This window comes from Sceloporus occidentalis, unplaced genomic scaffold, assembly GCF_023333645.1.
Source record: "Sceloporus occidentalis isolate IW3139 unplaced genomic scaffold, rSceOcc1.0.p SCAF_10, whole genome shotgun sequence".
NCBI classification, from domain to species: domain Eukaryota; kingdom Metazoa; phylum Chordata; class Lepidosauria; order Squamata; family Phrynosomatidae; genus Sceloporus; species Sceloporus occidentalis.
In genome coordinates, this window is record NW_028316990.1 from 24,384,510 (window position 1) to 24,405,067 (window position 20,558).

The 20,558-nt window shown below is 39.1% G+C and overlaps 1 protein-coding gene across 2 annotated transcripts; it reads left to right on the forward strand.

Annotated features, from left to right (window-relative positions):
• The first annotated feature begins 786 nt into the window (after positions 1-786).
• LOC149306228 (meiosis-specific with OB domain-containing protein-like) lies at positions 787-20,375 on the forward strand. 2 transcript variants are annotated; one of them, XM_089476884.1, is made up of 15 exons: positions 787-852; positions 3,968-4,097; positions 6,675-6,752; positions 10,005-10,062; positions 11,819-11,950; positions 13,080-13,152; positions 13,654-13,849; positions 14,117-14,217; positions 16,935-16,987; positions 17,083-17,178; positions 17,516-17,617; positions 18,186-18,339; positions 18,809-18,998; positions 19,526-19,612; positions 20,019-20,375. In XM_089476884.1, exons 3-15 carry the CDS (start codon positions 6,684-6,686, stop codon positions 20,124-20,126), a joined length of 1,419 nt encoding a protein of 472 aa, XP_089333010.1. In that variant the 5' UTR covers positions 787-852; positions 3,968-4,097; positions 6,675-6,683; the 3' UTR covers positions 20,127-20,375. The 2 variants fall into 2 exon arrangements, with proteins under 2 accessions (XP_089333010.1, XP_089333011.1); XM_089476885.1 differs by lacking the exon at positions 787-852 and adding an exon at positions 1,078-1,153.
• The last annotated feature ends 183 nt before the right edge of the window (positions 20,376-20,558 follow it).

The window sequence follows — 20,558 nt, forward strand, 5'->3', positions numbered from 1 at the left end:
GTATGAAATGTTTCCGGCTATGGATTTCCCCCCGCCCCTATTATCTTCCTCTTGGTTTGAAGGTAAGCATACGGCTTTCATTGCCTTTCACTGATAGCAAAGGAGATCAAATTAAAGAGGTGGAGAAAAAGCCTCATCCAAAAGGAGGAAATGCACACTGTTGAAGAATGGTGGTGCATTTTACAGGCTGCATTCACAAGCAGCAGGTGAGCAGCAACCAGTCCCATAGCACCACCACTACCGCCATTTTGTTTTTGCTAGTCGTTTCTGACTTTCAGTGACCCTAAGGCAAACGTATCACGGGGTTTTCTTGGCAAGCTTTGTTCAGAGGAGGGTTTGTCACTGACATCCCCCGAGGCTGAGAGAGTGTGACTTCTTGCCCAAAGTCACTCAGTGTGATTACATGGCCCAGCCAGGATTCGAACCCTGACTCCCAGAGCCATAGTCCAACACTCAAACTACTCTGGCTAAAATTATTTTATGTATTTTATTTAAATAAATAAATATAAATACATTATATGGTCAAGCCTTGGGTCCCTTATTGGGATACAGGCAGAATATACATTGAATGAAATGGTCCATAGAGATGCTACTATGAAGTGCTGCTGGCCCTTTAAGAAGTCAGGGGTGGGAGGGGGGCAAGGAATACGAGTATGATCCTGAAACTTTGCTCAGCAGCTGCGCCTGCGCATTAGGAGCATTGAGGTTTGCCCACTCAAGGTAGGCAGAGGAGCGGGGTTTCCGCAGCCACTGCGCCTGCGCAGTGTGAGCCTTGGCGTTTGCCCACTCAAAATAGGGAGGAGGCGCCGCGCCTGCGCAGTAGCAGTGTTGGCTTTTTATGAGGCGGGGAAGGTGTGTCAAGCCTCTGAGGAGAATTTTTAATGCTTTTAGTCTTTAAAAACCAGTGTTTTAAAGCTTTATATCCTCCTCTGAAAGGAGTGACTGGCAGAGCTGTGTACAAACAAAGAGCTTCTTATATAAGAATATATTAAACATAAATGAAATAAAACAAGTATATGAATCCTGCCCTCCCTCAGATCCAAATCTTCACTTATGAGGGAACACAAATGTCCCCTTTTCCCCTCAAAGGGAAACATGGACTCCCTTTTTGTCGCAGTGTTTCAACGTCAAAATACATTAAGAGACAATACAGGTTTATGATATAAATTACACACACAGAAGCACAAACATACATATACATATACATATGGGTCGATTTAACAGTTTTGTTTTTGTTAGTGTAAGAGCAGCTTCAACATTATCCAAGTGGCAGTTTATATATATATATATATATGTGTGTGTGTGTGTGTGTGTACATATATATATATATATATATATATATATATCTTCCAGTTTTACTAACTTAAAAGCAGCTTTAACAGTATCTAAGTGTATATAAATCCCCACTATATATGTGTGTGTGTGTGTGTGTGTGTATAATAATTGCCACTCATATATTATACTAATATAATAACTGCCACATATGTGTTTGTGTGTATATACAGTCTCTATCTATCTATCTATCTATCTATCTATCTAATCTTTCAGTTTTGCTAATATAAAAGCAGCTTCAACAGTATCCAAGTGGAAGTGTGGATGTGTGTGTGTGTGTGTGTATATATATATATATATATATATAAAATTGCCACTCATATATTAGACTAATACAATAAGTTTTGCAAAGTTAAAAGCAGCTTCAACAGTATCCAAGTGGCAGCTATAAATAATAATAATAATAAAAATAATAATAATCCCCACTATATTATATATACATGTGTATAATAACTGCCATATATATGTGTGTGTATGTATATATACAACCCCACACCCATATATATATATATATATATATATATATATATGGATCGTCCAATTTCGCTAATTTGAAAGTAGCTTCAACAGTATCCCACCTTGATTCCTTGTCATTGGGCAAGATATAAATAAATCATTATTATTATTATCCAAGTTGCATTTATATATATAGAATAATCCTCACTAATACACACACACATATATATATGGTTCCTCCAGTTTGTTTTGCTAATTTAAAAGCAGCTTCAAAAATTGGGACTCAAAGCAGCTTGCCATTGAAAGGAAGCATGCATTTAGAAACATACAAAAGTGGCCATTGAGCTGACTTTCATTGCCAGGATAGAACTGTCTTTGCCCTATCAATTTATTATTATTATTATTATTATTATTATTCATAGAATCATAGAGTTGGAAGAGACTGCAAAGGCCATCCAGTCCAACCCGATTCTGCCATGCAGGAAATCTAAATCAAAGCATCCCCTACAGATGTCCATCCAGCCTCTGTTTAAAGACCTCCAAGGAAGGAGACTCCATTACCCTCCAAGGCAGCAGTATCTTCCCCCATCAAAAAACCCTTTCTGTCAGGAAGTTCCCCTTAATGTTGAGCTGCAATCTTTTTTTACCTGGACCTTGCATCCATTGCTCTGGGTCCTAGTCTCTGGAGCAGCAGAAAACAAGCTTGCTCCCTCCTCAATATGGCATCCCTTCAAGTATTTAAACAGGGCTATCATATCACCTCTTAACCTTCTTTTCTCCAGGCTAAACATCCCCAGCTCCCTAAGTCCTTCCTCATAGGCCTTCATGGTTTCCAGACCCTTCACCATTTTAGTCACCCTCCTTTGGACAAATGGCTCCAGTTTCTCCACATCCTTTTTAAATTGTGGTGCCCAGAACTGGACACAGTATTCCAGGTGGGGCCTAACCAAAGCAGAATAGAGTGGCACTATTACTTCTCTTGATGTAAACACTAGACTTCTATTGATGCAACCTAAAATCGCATTGGCCTTGTTAGCTGCCGCATCACATTGTTGGCTCATGTTCAACTTGTGGTCTACTTGGACTCCCAGATCCCTTTCACACGTAGAAGTCTCTCATTCAGCCAGGTGTCCCCCATAATCCTATATCTGTGCATTTCATTTTTCTGCCCTAAGTGCAGTACCTTACATTTCTCCGTGTTGAAATTCATTTTGTTAGCTTTGGCCCAGCTTTCTAGTCCATTCAGGTCATTTTGAATTTTGATCCTGTCCTCTGGAGTATTAGCTATTCCTTCTAATTTGGTGTCATCTGCAAATTTGATAAGTATGCTCCCAATTCTGTCATCCAAGTCATTGATAAAGATGTTGAATATTACACATTATTTATATAGCGCTAATGGCCACAACTTCATGCAAGGCATCCTGGTAATTGTAGCTTTGGGAAGGTTATGAAACCTCTCTAACATAATTTTTCTTTTTCTTTTTCCAGTTGAATAATAATAATAATAATAATAATAATAATAATATGCCGAGGAGAGAATGCAAAATCCCATTAAAACCCACTACAAAGCTCTTGTTGGTTTCGGTGTCACTGTTTTGGTTTATCATCTCAAAAGCCCTTGCAAGAAGAAGCCAGTTCTTTCTTTCCAAATCTCATTATTATATGCAGCCAGAGATGGAGGGGAAAGTTGTAGTGATTCCACATCATTTAATGTTAAGAGTTCACATGCAACACTTTGCAACTATAATGGCCTTTTAACTGCCTCTTTGCAGGAATCAGATTCAGTCTTAAAAACAACAACGGCTAATCCATTTTCAATGGGCGATGAATTATTTAACACTGTATTTGGGAGGATGAATTGATAAGATGTCTGGGAGGCATAACTGGGGAGTATCTTGCCTCGCTAGACAGCTGGAAGCTTCCATGTTTTCCTTCCAAGTTAGAAATGTTAAATATGAGAGTAAAATACCTTAACAATTAAAGAATTTTATAGGGTTAAAAGGAAAATAGACTAAAAGGAAAGACTTTGACAGTCTTGAACCAAAGGAGGTGTTTGCTCCCATGTATGTTTTATTTAAACACAATGTCAAAGTTGTGTTTGCTATGTGTTATCTCTCCAGACAGGGAAGGTGACAGGGAATATTGATAGCCATTCATGTGTTGTTGTCTTTCCTGATAGAAGACACCTATGCGGATAGTCTGATGGATGAAAAGTAAAGAAAACAAGCAAAAAGAAGAGTCTTCATATCAGTCAATGTGTAGAAATATAGAAACAGGTTGCAAGGATATTCCTTACAAAACACTTCCAGGTTTGTTGTTGCTGCTGCTGTTATTTTCCACCTTTTCCCTAGGTGTATCTCCACTATAGAAATACACGTATCCTTCCATATTTGCGGCTTTGATATTTGCGGCTTTGATTGGTCACAAATTTGATTAATATGTTGTCTCTAGGACCATCTAGGTCCTCCAGCGCAACTCCGTGGTCATCTTTAACTGAAAGTTTGCACCGAAAGAGCTAGAGATTCCTAGAGAGAATACTCTACTAGGCCTTTGTAGCTCCTCCAATGCAACTCCGTGGTCAACTTTATTCAAAGGTTGCACTGAAAGACCTAGAGATTCCTAGAGAGAACACTCTACTAGGCCTTTGTAGCTCCTCCAATGCAACTCCATGGTCAACTTTATTCAAAGGTTGCACTGAAAGACCTAGAGATTCCTAGAGAGAATACTCTACTAGGCCTTTGAAGCTCCTCCAATGCAACTCCGTGGTCAACTTTATTCAAAGGTTGCACTGAAAGACCTAGAGATTCCTAGAGAGAACACTCTACTAGGCCTTTGTAGCTCCTCCAATGCAACTCCGTGGTCAACTTTATTCAAAGGTTGCACTGAAAGACCTAGAGATTCCTAGAGAGAATACTCTACTAGGCCTTTGTAGCTCCTCCAATGCAACTCCGTGGTCAACTTTATTCAAAGGTTGCACTGAAAGACCTAGAGATTCCTAGAGAGAACACTCTACTAGGCCTTTGTAGCTCCTCCAATGCAACTCCGTGGTCAACTTTATTCAAAGGTTGCACTGAAAGACCTAGAGATTCCTAGAGAGAATACTCTACTAGGCCTTTGAAGCTCCTCCAATGCAACTCCGTGGTCAACTTTATTCAAAGGTTGCACTGAAAGACCTAGAGATTCCTAGAGAGAGCACTCTACTAGGCCTTTGTAGTTCTCCAGAGCAGTTCTATGGTCAGTGTCTGTTGGACGTTGACCAAAGAGTTGCCCTGGAGGACCTAGAGATTCCTAGAGAGGTGTCCTCTCTGGTAGAAACATGGTGTTTTTGTTATTTGCGGTTTTCCATATTCACGGGAGTCTTGTGCCCCTAATCCTAGGGAATATGGAGGGACAAGTGTAGTCCAAGAGAAACAGCTTGCAAGAACATTCATTACAAAAAGCTTCCAGGTTTGTTGTTATTGCTGCTACTCTTATTTTCCACCTTTTTCCTAGGTGTATCTACACTATAGAAATAATGCCGTTCATCACCGCTTTAACTGCCATGGCTCCATCCTACAGAATCCTGGGATTTATAGTTTTGTGAGGAACCAGCACTCTTTGGCAGCGAAGGATAAAGACCTGGCGATGCTACAAATCCCAAGATTTCCTGCAGCAAGGGAACTATGTGCTCCCTGTCGCAAGCCACAGTCGTCACTGGCTCAGTTGTGATTCCTTTGCCAATGCACAAGGCTTGAGATTTGTAGCATCCCACAGTAAATACATTTTTTTGCTTTACGTTCCGGTTTTAGAAATGAATGTTTTATCTTGTACCAGAAAGAAATCTGAGGACATGCAACACTCTGGGACTTGTTGATAATGCTGAGCTTTTTAAAGAGTCCCAACACTCAGTTATTCCTTTAAAAAGTGTTTTGCTTTGCCAAAATTGGTTCTTGACGTTCATTTCAGAAAGGGCCACCGACAGTTCCTTAATCCTTTTTTTTACCTTGTAAGAAGTAGCAAACCTCACTAGAATAAACATTAAGGAAGAGGCTGTGTAGGTGTTACTACTGATAGTGGGGAGGAAACAGTCAAATTCCTCCCTCTAGAAATGCATCCTCAGCATCTGTATTAGAAATATACAGAATGCAAAATGCCTCTTTTGGGGGAAGATCATAATATATGAGACACAGTTGTTAAATCTATGTTGCCCTGTCTTTGACCATCTCCATGTTTTATTTTTCAGGAGCTGGTTCTGGGAATCTGGGTCTCTTCAAGCCACTCTGTGGCTGCATCTGCACTGCAGAATGAATGCAGTTTGATACTTATTTATCTGCCCTGGCTCAGTGCTATAGGTTTCTGGAATTTGTAGTTTTGTGATATATTTAATCTTCTCTTTCAGGGAATTCTGGTGCCACAACAAATCCCAGGATTCCATAGGATGGCAGTCAAAGCGGTGTCAAACTGCATTAATTTTGCAGTGGAGATGCAGCGTGAATACTTAAGTTAGGATACAAGGGAAGACCACAATGTGGCTTAACTTCCCCTTCTCTGTTTCCTTGTTCTATCTATCCTTCCCTTTCTTTCTTTCTTTCTTTCTTTCATTCTTTCTTGTATTTTATAACCCGCGTGGAGGAAAGTTCTGATAGATAAGCTTGGTCTAAATCGGATACAATAAATGTTCTTCGTAGAAGAATGTCTACGAAGGAATGGGTTTTTCTTTTAAAATGTGGGCATGTAATAAGAATCCTTGATCTGTATGTTATCATTGCAGTGAAGATCTCCTCCGGAAACAAGTGTGATGCATTATATCTTTGTTAATTAAAACAACTTCTGTGTGGCTTGACTCAGTCATTTGTTTTGCTTTTGCTTTTGGAAAAAGGTCTAACATACTTTTTGTTCACTTTCAGGTAGAAAGAATGGCCTATTCCATCTCTGTGCAACATTTTGTCGCCATTTCAGATCTGCACCCAAATCTCGCTCGTCCTGTAGGTCTTGGTGACATAAGTCCTTTTTGTTCTCCTGTGAAACTGTATATCACTGTATTGTATTACTGCAAAATTATGTAATTGGTTTGCCTTTACATTCTCGCAGCATTGACATAATGATTAGGCGGACAAAGTATGTTAGCTTCTCTTTGTGCCTCCTTGGAAAGTGAAAACTGATGCTTCTGTTGACCACAGAGTGGGGATACCCCAACCATCAATGTTGACTGGACAATTCATTGACTTGAAGTATCAGAGGCCTCTTTGTACTTCCTTTAAATAGATGTTGAGTTGATAATTTCCACAGAGTCTGTATTCTGCCTTCACAATGCATTGGGGATGTATTCTTTTGGGCTGCAGACACCAGATTGGAAGCTGGGAGCTCCTCTCACATGGGCAGCCCCATTCATGCAAAGCTTTCTTTGGCTCCCCTTGATGGTTTTAAAAGAAATGATAATTAAGGGGAGCAGAATTTCCATCCCTGACTGTTATTTCACAACTATTAAGTCCTTGTTATTCCGACAGATGGGGTAGCGAGTGACCGTCAGAGGGCCTAGATATTGTGAGGTCGGTGCTTATGTGTAATACATATCTACACACGGGTGTATGTGCAATACATATCATCCATTTCTAGACTTATACATGAGTACAGTATTTCTGCAATGCAGGTTCCATGTTTAGAGCAGGAGGTATTAATTGTGTAAATGTGGATTTTCTAAAAATACCATAGCCTCATTTCATGGGACAAAATGTTGGCTGGTAATGATTCTGACTTCTGAGGGTGGCACTGGATCTCTTTCTATACTGTCATTGTGTGGCAGAGCATAAACCAGGATTATCAGACACAAACAGTTAGGAACCTTTGACTTAAGGGTGCATCCACTCTTCATTATTACAGCAGTTTGATCCCACTTTAACAACCCCATCTAATGGAATCCTACAGTTTAGCAAGGGACTTCGAATTCTCCCTACAGCACCCATCCCCAAACTACAAACCTCAGCATCCCATAGGATGAAGCCATGGCAGTTGCAGTGGGATCATAGTTCTATAACTTTGCAGTGTGGATACACTCTTAGACCTCACAGTGCATTCCATCTTCTTGAACAGAGACAGTAATTACATCATGAAGCAAAAACTTGGAATTATAAGCTATATGGAAGTGTGGGTATGCTATTATTGTAGTTCTACTTTTCTCCCTTCATTTTAGATATGGCAAAATGATTGCTTACAGACATGACTTGGATAAGTGTACTTGTGTGAACTGTGCAATCCAAATCCTATACACATTTGTTCAAAAGTTAGTCTTATTATTATGAGAGCTGGTGGGATGGAGTAGTTTGAGTGTTGGATTAGGACTCTGGGAGACCAGGATCCGAATCCCCACTCAACCATGGAAACCCAATGGGTGATCCTTGACAAGTCACACTCTCTCAGCCTAAGAAGAAGGCGATGGCAAACCACCTTGGAATAAATCTGGCCAAGAAAACCATGAGTCAGAGCATCATTACATTCTGTAGGGTTCACTTTTGAATAAAGGGATTGTAGCCTAATTATTGTTAAGTACTGGGGAACTCTCAACAGAGAACGTTTGGCCTGAAATTCAAATATTGTATAGCTAATAAAATAATAATGGGAACAAGAGAATATGTTTGGGCACATCTCCCAGGGCTTTCACTGTTCTCCTCAATGCAAGTGGGATGTGTGCTATCAAATCATGAACTCCTTTGTCAATTTAACATAAAAGAAGGGCTGCAATTTCCTCCCCTATCAAAAGTTAGAGGCCATAGATTTCTTCAAGGCATGTTTCTTTGGTACGGAATTGGAAACACATGAACATTTCCAACATTTCTCTTGTGGGACGGGTTCATTTGGCCAGAGGGTTTTTATTCATTTCACAGCACTGCAAGATGAAGCATTAGAAAGATGAAGCATTAGAAAACGGACTGACCCGGAACGTAGTTTATGGTAGTTCAACTTGGTAAACAAATCTTGCTTTAATTTGGAAGGGAAATATGGTTTATTTAATGCCAAGACATGCATTTTGAAGGAACGTCGCAGGTAGGTGTGTGCGTTTAAAATAAACAACTCCTTCCAGTAAATGAAACTCTACCGTATTACAGTATTACCGCAATGGAATAATACATAATTGAGCTACTTTATCACTGTTCTAACTAGTGGTATAAACGCCAAGGCTCTGAAAGAGCTCAACGGTGGAAAGAAAAAATAACAAAGGTTTAGGAAAATGTCAGCACAAAGTATGGCAAACGGACACAGAGGTTTCTGTTTTCTCCTTTGAATAACAGGCCACAATCACAAACTTACGTGTTTGGAAACCATTCTCTTAATATTAAGGCTTTTTATAAGAGGTTTAAGGAAGAGATCTCACGCTTTTCATTCTGGAATTACGTAATTTCGCTTGGTCGGGATCTGAATGAAATAATATTGTACCGATAAAGTTTAGGAAGACTTTGAAACAAATACTGTTGTTAAGTAGAGTCTCGGGGCATAAAATGACATTTTTGATTCCAGGAACCAGCTCTCGGTTATCGGTAGATTTATGCGCAGGATATGTTGCCATCTAATTCAATTACAGGGACTTTAGGAAGCAAAACATTTTGAATGCGGACTAATAGGCTGCACTTTAAAGAAAGAAAGCTTTTGGAGACTTGAGGAAATGATATTTCATTACACACATGCTCTGCGTGAACTCATCCGGATAAATGCAGAAAGAGTTTCCTTGCTCCATCTAGCGACTGAAAGGGACACAGGAATCTAAGAGCCTGTTTTTCAACAGGCTTGGCATTCGTTCTGTTTGTGAGAAAAGTGCAAAAAGAAAGATAAATGGTAAAGATAAAATACTTGCCGCATGGAAAATCTTTTTAAAAAATCACACCATCCCCTTTAAATAGTTCAGGATTTTATTCCCTCTCCAGTCTGAAATGTCCTCATTGCACTCCTTATTGTATACGTTCTTCTAATACAAGTAGCAAGAAAAGCTAGATATTTTTCCAGGTATGTTTTCTCCTTAACAAACAGATGTTGATATTTTTTGGTATGATTTCTCATCTTTTCCTATAGAGAGGGCCCTATTTACACTGTTTATGTAGTAATGCTTCTGTAGGATAAGTGAGCCGAACTAGCAACAGTCAAGTATGCTTTTTATTAGGGAAGGAATACAAGCGAGTCTATGAAATCAAATCCATCCTGTACATCTGCATTTGATGTATTTATTCTGTAATCTCTTTTTTTCCCAGAGTATAATTGGCGTGGTGATTGGAAAAACAGATGCCAAAGGCTTCCCAGACAGAAAAAGTAAGTTCTTTTTAAGGGATTACATCTCTGTTTCTCAGGCTCTATCTTCGTCAGTGGTTTCTCTGATGGAGAAGTATGCGCACAATCTTTTGAGAATCTGCACAAACTATAAAATGTCATTGGAGCCTACATAGCTATAAGGTGGGCATAACAATATGTTACGGGGGCATATCACCCTGAAAGTGTCTTCATCCTTCGCTGGTGTCTGTCTTCCCATTTTTGAGGGAAGAAGCCACTACAATACTAGTCATTCCCTTACTGTTTCTGATGAAAGAAGCATAACTTCATTCTGATGAGAGAAGCATAATCAACATCCATCCATCCATCCATCCATCCATCCATCCATCCTTTTATTTATAGCCCTCTTTTCCCCCAGATTAGGACTCGGTGGCTTACAAAAAATACAGTAAAAACAAATACAGCTAAAACCATACAAATTTGAGATTAAAACAGTAAGACTAGAGGGACAGTGTGGTGTAGTGGTTCAAGCATTGGACTATGACTCTGGAGGCCAGGGTTCAATTCCCGTCTCAGCCATGTAAACCTACTGAGTGACCTTGGGCAAGTCACAATCTCTCAGCCTCAGAGGATGGCAATGGCAAACCGCTTCTGATGAAACCTGCCAAGAAAACCCCATGATCAGTTTGCCTTAGGGTCGCCATACATGTGCATATTGTTAGTTTTGAATACCACATATACTCAAATATAAGTCGACCTCATGTATAAGTCTAGGGCACGTTTTGGGGCCAAAATTATGGACTTTGCTATGACCCGTGGATAAGTCAAGGGTAAAACTTAGGGGCATATACAAAGGAGCTAAAGGACGAAGCAAGGCAAAACAATGTCAAAGAACTTACAAAATTCCAACAGACATAACTCTTTTTGCTTACTCTTAAGGCTGGATGCTTTTCATCAGGGATGATTCCTTCTTTTAAATGAGCGTTAAAATACATTACTTACATTGACCGTGGGTTAGTTGACTCAGGTTTTTGGGGTCAATTGTTTGACCTAAATTTCTAGACTTACGCATGAGTATACATAGTAATAAGTTTGCTGACGTATGCTAAACTGTTCTTCTTTTTTGTGGTGTGGGAAACTATTTTGATTCTTTCCCATGTTATTTCTGCCTCTGGTCCCCAATTTTCTTTTAAAGAAGTACTGTCAGGGAACATATATAGTTTGTTAACTGATATATACCTGTATAAAGTTGAGGGCTGATGCATTCAGTTTCATTGCAATTGGTGGCAAGAGTCCCACCTTCCTCTGCTAAAGGAAGCAACCTTAGTGCATCTTTTTCTTCCATTTACAATGAGAACTAATGTTTTCCCATACATATTTAAAAGGTTTGGTGACCTCTGGTGGTTAAAAGCAAGATTATTCTGTTTTGTTTCCCAAATATCCAACCAGGCTGTTGAGTGTTTACAGTAAGCCTTCCTTGCCTCTAACCATGATTTCCCTAAGCTTTTTCTTGACTGCTTGCTGGTATCCCAAGTGTGGCTTCCATGTTTCCCGATTATATGCCATATGGGCATAAAGAAATGGCGCCCAAGACAGGTATGCTGACAGCCTTTACAAGTGCAGGTATCTGAGACAGGTGCCATCCTCTGGAGCTCAGTTTGAATGAGTAGCACTGTTTGTACCATGATTTAAAACTGATAATACCAGGCTAAACACAATAAGCACATATGATATTATCCTATGACTAACACATTCAGATTCTTAATTGGGTTCTAATAAATGCCTCTTCTCTCTCCAGACGTTGGATCAGAAAGATACACTTTTGGTTTTACTGTTCGCGACTCGCCATCTTGCTTCATCAATGTCCATTCCTGGGGAAGAGAGGAATACATTAAACTGCTTTCTGAAAGCTTTAGAGTTGGCGACTGTGGTAAGCTGGAGTTTATTCCAAACATATTTCAATTTCGGTACGTTTTCCCCGCTCTTTAAATCAATGTGATGTGTTTGTGGTCTGATAGTGCGCTTTCCGTCAAGGAGCTGCAGACTATTTAATTGGAACCAAAATGTTCCGTTAAACTGAGCAAAAGGGGAAGAAGTAAACTTTAAAAAGCCAGTATTCAAATGTAGTAAAGCTGTCATCAAGAGGCAAAGACGCGAAAAGCAATCTCCCAGATTCCCTAGAACAGAAATATGTATTATGTTTCATTGTTCCCCCAGATTGTTCATAAATGTAATAACAGTTTATCATGAAAGGTACAACTAGGCCAGAGTCAAGCGCTGAGTTAAGGGTGCAATCCTAAGCGCACTTACTTAGGAAAAAGATCAACTGAAGCCAACAGGACTAAGTTTTGAGTAAACCATAGGACTGCAATGAAAATTCCCTTCACTTCAGTAGGAAAGTTAAGAATATGTTTAAGCATGTTAACCATGGCTTACCTCTTCTACTACTGAAATGGGCCTTGAAAGTGCTTTACTTTGTCTGGATTGTGCCAAATGTGCCTAAATAACATTATTCATTCTGCAGTCCATTAGAAGACAATGAGATTTGTGATAGCTTCTTTATAATAATGTTAATATTTTGCTCAACCATTGATCCAGCTTTGTATTTTTATACACAGAACAGACACAAGAGCATCCTCCCAAGTAATTTCCTACATGCTGTTTAAAGTAAAGGCTACAAGAAACTGTACCATTTCTGGGAAATGAACTGGTTCACATAGAATGATGGGATGGATCTCTAAACTTTTAAGTATTCTCCAAAAGCATGTGGTTCCTATGCTTTTAGGGGCTGGGAGAGGTGTTCCTGGTTGATTTAACTCTTCCCACTACTTCCTATTTGTTACATCCCTGTAACCTGAGGGCTACAACGAGGAAATGTTAGGTTTTGATTCATTTACTTGGTGTTAAAGTGATGTTGCATCCCGTTGTCATTCCCACACAACTGCTTGCACAGTAAACCTTAGGGCTGCGTTGCAAGAGTATCTTACTATCTACATACGTAGGCTGTAATTTAAATCCAGATTTTATGTGACTTTCTGTCATTCTTCCTCCTATTACAGTCACAATTGAAAACCCTTTAGTACAAACAAAAGAAGTGGAAAAGGAAGAAAAATTCAATCCTGCTACCCCAAGGTAAATGTTAATGCCACAATGGACATCTAATACCAGCTTCTAAAGTAGGTCTTGGTTACATAGCCTGGATATACACAGCTACCTGCTTCCAGAGCATTTGTTCAGAAGCTTTCAAGACATGGGCAAGGTTATATAGGGAGACACGGTCCTTCAGGTGAGCCTGTGGGATGTAGTGGTTTGAATGCTGGATTGGGATTCAAATCCACATCCAGCCATTGAATCCCATTGAGTGACCTTGGTCAAGCCTCACTCTCTCAGCCTCAGAGGAAGGCAAAGGCAAATCCCCTCTGAACAAACCTTGCCAGGAAAATCTCATAAGTTAACCTTAGGGTTGTCATGAGTTGCAAATGCAACAAGAATCCTAAAGATAGGTATTGAGGAAAGGCTTTTTAACAGAAAAAGTATAACATCTGACAACAGCATATCATAATTCGGAGAGTTCATAATGTAGGGACATGCTTTCTGTACTGACTGGTAAATTGTTATGTATCTTCACATCAGCTGCTACAAGCTACTGCTCAGTGAAAACCATTCCACTGTCAAAATCTGTTCTCCCGGAGAAGCAGACGCCAAACTGCTGTCCCTCTTGAACCTACCTGTGAAGGACCCTCAAGATTTTTACTCACTGGGGGATATTGTGGCCAATGGACAGAACCTGGATGGAAGAATTATTAATGTCCTGGCTGCCATTAAATCAGTAAGTCAGAAAATCATACAAATTAAGAGGATGCTTCTGTGGTAGTTTGATGATCTCATTGATTTCTGCATAGATAAAGATTTATTGGGTCATGGTCGATTGGAATGATCTTTTGTCTTGGTCAGCAGTCACTTGACTTGATTAATGCTAAGAGAGGCTAACAAGCAACGTTAATAAAAAGCTTCAAAAAAGAAGTATCCCACAAAGCCTGTGTGTATCATATGTGTTCAGAACCAAGTTAGGTGTTTCTTTGTTCATTTTGCAAAGGTTGGCGTGCCCAAATACTTCACCACTTCCGACAGGCGGAAAGGCCACAGATGTGAAGTTAAGCTGTATGATGAAACCGAGTCTTCTTTTGCAATGATATGGTAAGGTGTTTTCTAAGGGTGTTTCCAGATGGACAGTCAAAAATTCAATTTTTGTCACCTGAAAAAAGACTTTCAGTGTAAGAACAAAGACGAAGGAAGTGTCTTTAGCGGGCAAACATGGAGAGGTTAAGTAGAATACATGCATTGTCATAGCACATATGAGACTAACTGAGAGAAAGAGTTTGGTATCATAAGCTTTTGTAGACCAAGTCTACCTCATCCAGATGCAAATCAGTCTAAGAAAGCTTGTGCTACCAACTTCTGTCTCTCAGTCTCAAAGATACTTCAAGTCTCTTTTGTATACTGATCCATGATGGTCTGATCTTCCCACATGATTTCATGAGTAAGACAGTATAACTGTATGACCTCCTTTAGAAGCAAGTACCTGTGATCACAGTTCAATTATTCTCCTCCCAAACTGGACACAAGTGCAAGCTGCTGCCATAAACAAAAGACTCTGACTGTGTGGCCTCTGTGACAATATAGCAGCAATAATTAAATGGCACCAATATCCATTAACCTCCATTACCTATAAGGCTGTCCGGTACAATGGCCTTGAATATATTACCAGTCTCTATGAGTTATTGACAAATTCTTCCCTCGGGAGAGGCAAAGTGAAACAGCCACAAATCAATTATGAAAGGTCATCATGGAGATGAAGAAATTAAAAAAAAGCCATTTAGTTAGGGAGGCCATTGATGATCCTCCTTGCTCAAAGCAACGTATAGTCAAGCTCTATCCGAAGGTCAAGCTTTGCATGAATGCTCATGTCAAGGCCCCTGAATGTAAACAGTTATTTAATAAATGGAGTCTTTCTACGCGAGATCAGAAAACATTTGCAAATGTACTTGCTATTGCTATCTCCTCTTCCATTCCTCCAACCTGATCAGTAGCAAAATGATCATGATTGGTATCACAACATCTCTGAACTTGGGAGGTTTCATTTGCCTGTTATACCAAGTAGCTTTTTATAGTACACCCTCCAACGTGTCATAAAGAAAAACTGTTCAAAACATGATGTTTTCTGGTTTCACCTAATAAGGCTCCATTTATTAAATAACTGTTTATGTTTAGAAGCCTTGACACCAGCATTCATGCATTGCATTTCTCAAACACACACATTTTGTATGCAGAGAGATCTTGTAGCACTTTTGACTGAAGAAAGAAGTTGGCAGCATGAGCTTTTCTAGACTTTTAATTTAATTTTATTCTATTTTATGTACAGCGCTGTGTAAATCTACAGTGCTTTATAAATAAAGTTTAATAATAATAATAACAGACTTAAGTCTACATCCCTATTCACTGTAGGTCCAAAATACACTGCAGAAATAACCCAGTTTGACAATGCTTTAACTGCCCTGGCTCAATGCTAGGGAATTGTAGTTTGCTGTGGCACCAGAGCTTTCTGATAGAGAAGGCTGTCACAAAACTACAGTTCCCAGCATTCCCTGGCATTGAGCCAGGGCGGTTAAAGTGACGTCAAATTGGATTATTTATGCAGGGTGTTTTGGCATGTAGACATAAGTCTAGGAAAGCTCATGCTGCCAACTTCTTTCACTTAGTCTCAAAGGTGCTACAAGATCTCTCTACATGCTGATTTTATAGACTAACTTGGCTATACTTTTGCATACATATTTTGGTCAGTCACTCTCATTACTTCCCATATATATTTAACCCTATTCCTAGCCTGCTTCGGCTCCTCTCTCCATGCAAACCCATTCAATTAATGGAGTCAAATGCCCTGTCTTAGGTGCTGTTTACCCTAAAAATATTGATGGGGATGAAGTCTAGGACATTCACACTTGCCTTGCTGTTCTTTTCCTGTAATGCCTTGTAATGGTTTGCTGTTGGGAAAAAAAGGTAACAGGTATCTGATTAGGGAAATTTTGATCCTTCAAATGCTTGCTAGCTTTCCTTTATTTGCTTTTATTATCTGGTAATATTGTATTGCCATTTCTTTCCTTTTATGCAGTTGGTACAGAATATGGCAGCCAGGTTGGTCACAGGAACAGCAAGGAGTGACCATATAACACCAATATTGAAGTCACTCCACTGGCTGCCTATCAGTTTCCGGGCACAGTACAAGGTGTTGGTTATCACCTTTAAAGCCCTACATGGCTTGGGCGCAACCTATCTAAGGGATCGCCTGCTTCCATACAATCCACCCCGTACCCTCAGGTCCTCTGGGAGGAATTTACTACAACCCTTAAAGACCAGGCTGATGGCAACCTCCCAGAGGACATTCTCTGCAGCCGCTCCCAACTTATGGAATGGCCTGCTGGACGAGATCCGTCAAATCACCAATCTAGAGAGCTTTAAAAAGGCCATTAAGACGAATCTCTTCCGGCAAGCCTTCCCGGAATCAAATGCTCGGCCACAAATAAGACTTCCCGTCTAGTGAACTCTGCCCATGATGATTTTTATTTAGCTTAGTCGGTTTTAATATGTAGTTTTTAATCTCACATTGTTTAATCTTGTTTTAAGGGGGGGCATTATGTATATATGGCTGTATTTTAACCTGTTGTACGCCGCTTTGATTGCCTGGCAAAATGCGGGATAGAAATAAAAAATTTATTATTATTTATTTTATTATTGTGTGTTTTCAGTATTTGAAAATGGGTGATTTTGCAAAAGCATAAACGCTTCATATTTATACAAAAATAAATTATAATACAGTGCAATCAAATTAGCAATGTTTTTGTTAACTGTCTCTCCAGCTGGGACAATGAATCCATCCAGCTTGCACAGACCTGGATGCCTCGGGAAACAGGTATCGGCTTTCGGTTTTCTTCCCAAATATTTTTGCCGACACTGTCACCAATGTCAAGCTTTGATTAAAATAACAAACCAATCGTACCTTCCCAGTTATATTTGCAGCAGATGTAAGGATCAACTTCGACAAATTCAGAAACTGCATGGTTGCAACCGTAATTTCCAAAACCATCATCACGACTAATCCTGGTAAGGGTCAGTTATAATACCCAGTTTGAACTATATAAAATCCCTTATAATATCCAGATTTTTAAAAATAGAAATGATGACTTGTTATTTAAAAACTAATGCTACTTTTTAAAAGTCTATAGACTTTTTTGCCCCAATTTACAACATTTTTTAAAGTGACAGACATGGGATATATCCACACTACATAATTCTACATAATACTTTTGTTGGTTACTGTTCATTGACACACCAACCGTAACACACTGCATTAATCATTTAGCTAAAATTGACAATTAGGTATTTTGGCTTTGTACAGGTTTGCCTTTATTAATAGTACTGTATTTTATTTTTTTGGAAGACACACCAGAAGCAAACATTCTGCTCAACTTTGTCAGAGAAAGCGCAGAAATGTTAGATTTGGAGGATGACATAGGAGATCAGTTCCGAAACTCCGTAAATTGTAAGTGTTCTTTCAATTATTTATTTATTTGATAAATTGATATACACAGCCTAGGACCTTGATTGTGGTCTTCCTCTATTAAATATAAGCAGAACCCTCCAATCTGAGTGAAAGTATATATTTTAAACTGCAAAAACTAGCCATGCTAGATAGGACTGATGGGAGTTGCAGTAGTCCAAAACATCTGAAGAGCACTAGGATGTGTCTCTGTTCAGTCAGTCATGCTGAACTAAATAGCTCTGATTATAATATATGTAAGCATTATTATATGTATTAGTAGTAGTAGTAGCAGCAGCATATTTATTTCTATCCTACCTTTCCCCTCAAACTGGGAGTCAAGTACATACATAATACATATCCTACTTAAGTAGCATACTATTTCCAATGTCAAAATGTGACAGGTAAATCAGTTTTGTTTTGATGTATCAAAACAATTTCACCCTTTTAAAATGATTATAAACTCATGTTAAAACCATTTGTATCGAACTTAAATGATCACGAGTTTCTCAGTATCTTTAGAAAGTTTGAACTAAATTTCAGATAACCTGAATCCTCCCATTTTCTTTAGTGCAGACAATATTGGATGTTTATACAGTGGAACAGTTAAAATCTGAAGCTTTGCAGAACATGAGGAAGCCAGAACCTTTATATGGTATCATTTTTGCCTACATTTCTACACTGAATATTGATAATGAATCGACAAAGGTAATACGAAACAGATGGTAAGCAGCGCATTACATTTTTTACCAATGACATTTCCTTCCTTATCCCAAACCATTTTAGAAAACTTCCAAATCCCTTTTCTAATTCTGCATCAAAGCCTTTCCTGAACTAGTCTCACTTCACTTGTCTTGTCTAAGTATTCTCTGCTCCGCAGTCATTTTTCTATCTTGCCTCCGTGTCATAATTTCTACAGACCAATGCGCTAGACAGCACTCATAGACTTTGTTTTAATTAATTAATTAATTTTATTTCAATGCATTAGCTTCTCCTCTTGTGGCAGTTAAGAGACTGCAGGTCAGTACTGTGGAAGTACAATGAAGTGGCAGTCTTACCAGGGATGGCTTTCAGTGTATTTCATCCACATTCACCAGGGCTCCTGTGAATGTGGACAACTGAAAAAACACTATTCCTGTATAGGAATCTCCAGGTCCTCCGGTGCAACTCTGTGCTCTTTATTCTGTTTTGCAGTGCCAAGTGCCGCTACGTTGTCAATGAGAGTACAAACATATGTTCCTTCTGTACCAGCGCTCTTACCTCTTCAGAGGCGATTCCAGTCTTTGCCAGCTTTGATTTAATAGTTGATCTGACTGACCACACAGGCACACTTCATTCTTGCAGCCTCTCGGATACAGTAGCTGAGGAAACCTTAGGTTACACGGTGAGACCATACTAGGAATGGCTTTCCTCCGGTTCTGGTTGTTGTGCCAGCAAAAATATTATTGGGAATTTTTGTCATGGCTGTTTAGGGTCTGTCTAGCTTAAAGTGTTTCACGTGCAGCAAAAACGCTTGTAACTCTTATTGCCACTATGGCATCAGGAAGCAGGCTCTATAGCGTACCAACGTTAAGCAGGAATAAATGTGCCAAACAATAAAATGTTGTTGGTCTCCCCCTAGAGATCTAAAAGTACTTTCCAGAATTATTGATCTATGGAAGCCAATATAGTAGTAGTGAGACAAGATCTCAGGTTTTTATACCATTATCACTTGGGTATCTTGGCTGTTCAATTTGTATACCCGCCTCACTCCTCCCTCTAGTTTGAGAAATTATGAAAAGCTGAGGTGGGCACTTCAAGTTCTCATTTGGTTTGGAGAAGGTTTTGGGTTTGGGACATTGCACTTCCTTCTCAAAAAGTAAATCTTCTTGCCAATTATGTACATTTCAGACCTGTGGTTTTTCCCATTAGGTCCAGGAGTTCCAGGCTCTGACAGAGGGTCAAAGGACAGCCCTGAAATGGCACTTTCTGTTAGAACGAAGCAAAGTTTACTTTAAGGTATATATAGAAATGAAGCTTGAAATAATGAAATGCATACCAAAGAAAGCAATGACACTCCCCATCCAATTCCACCCTCCTATTTTCTGCTGTGAAACCCAATGATCAGAATTTCTTTTCCCGAATCAAATGATCTTTAAGAGGAAGGCCACAATGGTATGGAGCATTTTATTCAGTAAGAATGTGACTTGAAGAAAAGGTGTATTTTCCCTTGTTGGAGCAAAAGCAACTGGCAAAGAAAGGTGGTAAGAAAACAATGCAAGGGATAAGATTAAGAATCCTTTCCCCTTCCATTTCTTATTTCAAACCAATTCATACTTGCACCGTTATCCTATTTTATCTTTTCTAATGAAAAAGGGAAAGAAGTTTTGTTTTATTAAGCCATTAATTCAGACTTATTCCACAGGTTATACCTTCAGCAAATTCACGAACTGGACTGAGAGTGAGTCTGCTTTCTTGCAAACTAGCAGATCCAGTGGAAGCCAGTCAAAGCTTGTCTGGAAAAGAAAAATAACTACCCCACCTTCAAAACAGTTGGAAGGAATTTTTCATTATGTTTTAGTACGGTGAAACAATTATTTATCCATAAATTTCATCCTCGTTGCATAGTTGCTAAGAATAGTGCTTTATCAAAACTCATTTAAGTTCATTATGTTGTTTAAGGAACAGTTTAACATCTTCCAAAATTTCTCCAAGCAATTTCTAATTGCTCTTTGAAACTAGGAAGTAAAATTGTATCTCTGTGTAATAAATTTGAGAAAAATATTGATGTGAAGTTTAAATTCACTTTCTCTGCAAGCGTTTTAAAAAAATCAGGGTTTTTTCTTCATTAAAGTTAAATTCTATGGTAGGAACTGATACGGTGCAACTGAGCAAAATGACAACTTTGTCAGCAGGGGAGCTTGAAATATCAAACCAAAGATATAAACACAGATTTCTTCCTTAA

Coding starts and splice junctions, on each gene's coding strand:
- LOC149306228 (XM_089476884.1), top strand. CDS start 6,684: ATGGCCTATTCCATCTCTGTGCAACATTTTGTCGCCATTTCAGATCTG. Junction 10,063..11,818: donor AGGCTTCCCAGACAGAAAAA/GTAAGTTCTTTT, acceptor TTCTCTCTCCAG/ACGTTGGATCAGAAAGATAC. Junction 17,179..17,515: donor CATCATCACGACTAATCCTG/GTAAGGGTCAGT, acceptor TTTTTTTGGAAG/ACACACCAGAAGCAAACATT.